Here is a 4,641-nt window from a genome sequence, read left to right as displayed (position 1 = left end):
GTCAAATCGAGCCTAGCCGAGACAGCTTATTTAAAGCCAAGCCAAGCTCAAGCTCAAATCATCAGCTTGGTTTCAAACTCGAGACGAGCATGAGCTAACCCTGGCTCGAATCAGCTTGTGAACAGCACTACAATAAAGAAAACATTCATTCATCTAAAGAAAGGATGAGCGTTTAAATATAAAATACCAGAAACCAAAACATTCATAGGGTACATCACAGTACTATAACAATTGTCTAGCAACATCAATTTCTCCAAATAACACTTACCACAGAACCTATCACACTCCACCACACCAAACTCAAGGGCTAGGAGAAACATCCCTCTCCGGTTCACCCCGAGAGTAACCACGAACATCAGGGCTACCACTGCGGCTCCGGCTCCGGCTCCGGCTAACATCCCTTGGTGCCCGCCTCTCCCTAGCTGGACTACGATCCCTCGGCGGCCCTCGCTCCCTTTCAGGACTACAGCTTTGTCCCCTTGACCCTTTGTAAGGCGGAGACCTACTTCGGCTCCTTGACCCACCATCATAAGGTGGGGACCGCTCTCTAACTGGAGACCGTGAAACCGACCTTTCTCGGCTATGCCTTTTTTCCTCAGGCGAAATCAACCTAACCACAAAAACCAGCAACAGAGTTGCAAAAAATAATTTAAAGTTTAAAACATGCAATAAAAATGCTAGATTTAATTATTGTAGCATACCTCGCGTGCTGCCTTCTCTTTGGTGGAGGAGAGTACTCGCGGCTGCGAGATCGTGATCGAGTGTACCGCGGTGGCGGTGAGCGGGAGTAGCGAAGTGGCGATCGCCTGCGGTCATTAAACCTACCACCACCGCCCCTGTAACAATATACAGTTATACACATCATCAAAACCACATATATTGAAACAATATTATCGAATTAATATACGAATTCAACAAGTCAATAACCATACCTTCGTTCCCTACTTCGCATGTCAGTTGGCTTCTTGCGGTTTTCCTCAGCAAACACAACTGTCATCTGTCGGCCTAAAAGGACCTGACCGTCCATCTGGTATTTAGCTTCAGCAGCATCAGCAGGATCTAGAAACTGAACAAAACCGAACCCTCTCGGCTCCCTGCAAAAGATTTAAAAACTTGGATTAAAATCTGTAGTGTAAGAATAAATCATAGAAATAATTAAGTTTAATCGTATCTGAAAAGGTCATCATCACAAGGAGATAAAGCAAGCGCATGGCTGCTGACCTTGCAAAATGTGAACATAAATATGACTTGAAATTCTTCAAGACTTGAGAAATCTTGATATATTTCCTTCTCATCTTTAACACCCATCTCGAACAAAACTCTTAACTCTACTTGATTGGTACTTGTTACAACTGGAATATTACAGAGGCCTTAAAACTTGACCGATGTCTCTTCAAAACGTTTTACCTCACTTCAATGTTGTATCTCAACAACTCAAGAAAGCAATTAGATGTTTTTAAAGCTTTTTGGTGTGTCGAAAAGGCGTAAAATAAAAGTTTTTGAGTGTGTCAAAAAGGCGAGATATAAAGATCGTGAACGTGCGAATTATGCCAGCTCACCCGCTATAATAATCTCTTGGCAGATAGATGTCCTTTAGATGACCAAATTGTCCAAATGGCCCCCTGAGATCTTCAGGGCTGCAAACATCAACCGTTAGTTAAGAAACAGAACATCTTATTATAAGTAAATGAAATAAAAGGAGTAAGAAGTAAGAACAAACTGGCAATCATGGCGAAGATTGCGAACAAGAAGACTGGTTGGAAGATCTCTTTCACGACCACGGCTGCCACCACCATAACCGCCACCACCGCCGCCATAGCGGCCTCTAGGACTAGGGCTTCTTCCCCTTCTTCCATGACCACCCCTAGGCGGTGAAGGCGAGTAGCTCCTTCCGCCCATTTACTAAGCCCTGTTCAACAATTAAGAAAACATGCATCAATAAACAAAAAGATGAGTGTTTCACACAAGCAAGGTAAGTCTAAACAGCATGATACATGACAGAACATTTGAATTAATTAAACTCCATGAAGTTCTTGAAATGAAATAAATAAATAAAAATTTAGATGTTTTCGTCAACTAATTCACACATTAAGGGTGGTATAGATGGAAGAGAAAACGTAAGTTACACTTCCTTCTTTGCATTTCCAGCATCAAAAATCTCGAGGGGAAAAATCCACAAATGAGTAAGTAGCAGGGATGAGCTCGATACCGAACCATTAATGAAAATCCCAATCCCGGTTTTCCCAAAATCTTGGTACTAGTACGATACTGAACCACGGTACCATACCGGTACAAAAGTCAAAAATTCAAAAAATACCAATACCAATACCAAACCGTAACGGTACTGCACCAATCCCGAAACGTCAAAAATTCCGATACTGGTTTGCTCATCCCTAGTAAGTAAGAATAGTGCAAGTTACCTATTAGCATCCTATCTAAAACCCTACCTACATCTTTAGTGATTAAAAAAAAAAAAGCTAAATATTTGATCTCAACTTTAGCTGTAAAACGCCTAAAATCCAGTCTTCTTATCCTTTATTTACATTCACTAAACTAAGTCTCAATCCAATAACAAAAAGATCACAAATTATAATATAATACAATTCTCCAACTGGGTTCCAATCTATAAGGTCTGTCTAAAAGCTTATTTATTTCTAAGCAGAAAACACATAATAAAGACTGAGATTGGAAAGAAGATACCTGCAAAAAGGATCTTGAAGATGATGAAGTTGACCGAGAGAGAGAGAGAGAGAGAGAGAGAGATGTTATTGACGGCGGGACTATAACTATACAAGCTGCCGGCTGCTTGCTGGTTGGTTTTATTATCTTAGTTCTAGGGCAAAGCTTCGTCTAACGCGTATGCAAATATTACATGAATAGCCCTTTAAGTGATTCAAATGTTCACTTTTTACCTTCTTTTTTCTAGCTTCTTAAGTTAGCAGCGACCGCAATTTTATTTACCGGTTTATTATTATTATTAGCTTTAGCGCCCGTATCACACACAGGATTATCCAAGTTATAAAATTACAAGTAAAGCAAATAATTACATAACGTATATGAAAAAATATATTACATCTATACTTGTATCTATACTATGTGTTCTATAAATTAATTTTATTTATATCACAAAATGATTTTTTAAATAAACTTAATAAAAAAAATGCACGTGCAGAAACGTACCTGAGAATGCTCTTTCTATTGAAAATTTCATTCTCAGTGGCATATATGTATAATTGAAAGAATTTTGGTTGTTAACCAATTTTGGGAATAAGACTTCTCATACAATAGTAGTTCTAACCACCCAGTCTAAATTCATAATAAGTGTTGCCTGTATTGATATATTTATCAATTTACCACCCATTGTAACATCCGTTACCTTCCAAACTCGAAAACCCGACCCATTTTGAATTTTCGATTTTTGTTTATAAATGTATATTTATATAAATAAATATGTATCATCAAGTTTCGTTGCACGCATTCGTTAATTTTATTGGTATTTGGATTTGTACAAGCATTCGCTAAATCGACCCGTTCCGTCATTTCAGTTTATTCGTGTTTAACGTTCATCGTTAATATAACGTTCATGATGATTTACGATTAGCATTCGTTCGTTTTTCTATTCGTTTTATTTAATTAACGAAACTTCGGGATTTAAAGTGTTTAATAAAGTTAAAACAATTCGTAAACTTTGCGGGTATAATATGTTAAATATTCAAATTTATAACTCCTTATTACATTTATAACTTTTATTTCAATACAAATACATTTCATAGTTCAAGGTCTAAAAGGTAAATAATATATATATTTTTAATTTTTAAATCACTTGAAAGTTCAGAGACTGTTATTATCTTTTAAATTAATATATATTTAATAAAAAAAGAAAAGCATTACCCAGCCCACCCCCTTATCCCGTAATTCCGTCAACAAACCTCCGGTCGCCGGAATCGGCGCCGGCGGACCTTAATGCCATATAAAACTCTCTTTTAAACTAATTTAAAAGCATAAAACTCGTTAGTCAATATCGTCAAACCTTAATCTTCGTCAATTTCGCTTAACAAACAACTAATCGCGTGAATTGCAGCCCGTAACGGCCGGAATATCCTTAAATCGCAATAGTGAACAAATAATCGATAAACACTCCAATTGTTTGTATAAATAGGACACTATCGTTCATCTATACTCTCTCACATCCTTCTCTCTCTCTAAATCACTCTGTTGTGGCCGTAATCAAGCTGGGATTTACGTTTTCCGGCGGGCCTCATTCCCGTCAAAACAAATCCGTTAACAGGTAACTAAAATATGTATTGTAATAGCTTCCGTTCAATAATCAAAACCCCCAATCCAATTTCATCAACCACAGAACGAATTAATGGTTAAGAATTACTATAAATATATAAGTTTATAGTAAGTTTGAAATTAATGGTGGGGATGATGAAGTTTGAAAGTATTACTATAAATATATAAGTTTCTATTTTGTTAAAAATCATTAAAGCTGGATCAACTGGTTAGTTAGTTTGGTGTGAACATAAGGACCCGGGTTCAAAATCTGGGTTAGGCTATTTTTACTGATTACTTTTTTTAATCAATTTAATAAATATATTAATCAAATTAAATAACTACAAATTATTTTTAAATCAAATA

At 36.8% G+C, this 4,641-nt stretch overlaps 1 protein-coding gene across 1 annotated transcript; it reads right to left on the bottom strand.

Moving 5' to 3' along the window:
- Positions 1 to 292: 292 nt before the first annotated feature.
- LOC143631170 (serine/arginine-rich SC35-like splicing factor SCL30A) lies at positions 293 to 1,906 on the bottom strand. Its single transcript, XM_077100014.1, has 5 exons — positions 1,721 to 1,906; positions 1,560 to 1,637; positions 933 to 1,094; positions 702 to 836; positions 293 to 610 (listed from the first exon to the last, which is right to left on the bottom strand). Exons 1-5 carry the CDS (start codon positions 1,897 to 1,899, stop codon positions 301 to 303), a joined length of 864 nt encoding a protein of 287 aa, XP_076956129.1. The 5' UTR covers positions 1,900 to 1,906; the 3' UTR covers positions 293 to 300.
- Positions 1,907 to 4,641: the final 2,735 nt, after the last annotated feature.

Source organism: Bidens hawaiensis, unplaced genomic scaffold (genome assembly GCF_021521415.1).
Source record: "Bidens hawaiensis isolate Kalapana, Puna unplaced genomic scaffold, B.hawaiensis_p1.1 tig00005944_1, whole genome shotgun sequence".
In the NCBI taxonomy this organism is placed as follows: domain Eukaryota; kingdom Viridiplantae; phylum Streptophyta; class Magnoliopsida; order Asterales; family Asteraceae; genus Bidens; species Bidens hawaiensis.
The sequence above is the reverse complement of the archived record's forward strand: the minus strand, read 5'-3'. Positions and strand labels throughout refer to the sequence as shown.

Excerpts from the sequence above, each read along its gene's own strand:
- LOC143631170 (XM_077100014.1), bottom strand. The coding sequence starts at position 1,899 with ATGGGCGGAAGGAGCTACTCGCCTTCACCGCCTAGGGGTGGTCATGGA. Across the intron at positions 837-932 it reads ATGCGAAGTAGGGAACGAAG|GGGCGGTGGTGGTAGGTTTA; the intron begins GTATGGTTATTG and ends ATATTGTTACAG. Across the intron at positions 611-701 it reads AAGAGAAGGCAGCACGCGAG|GTTGATTTCGCCTGAGGAAA; the intron begins GTATGCTACAAT and ends TTTTGTGGTTAG.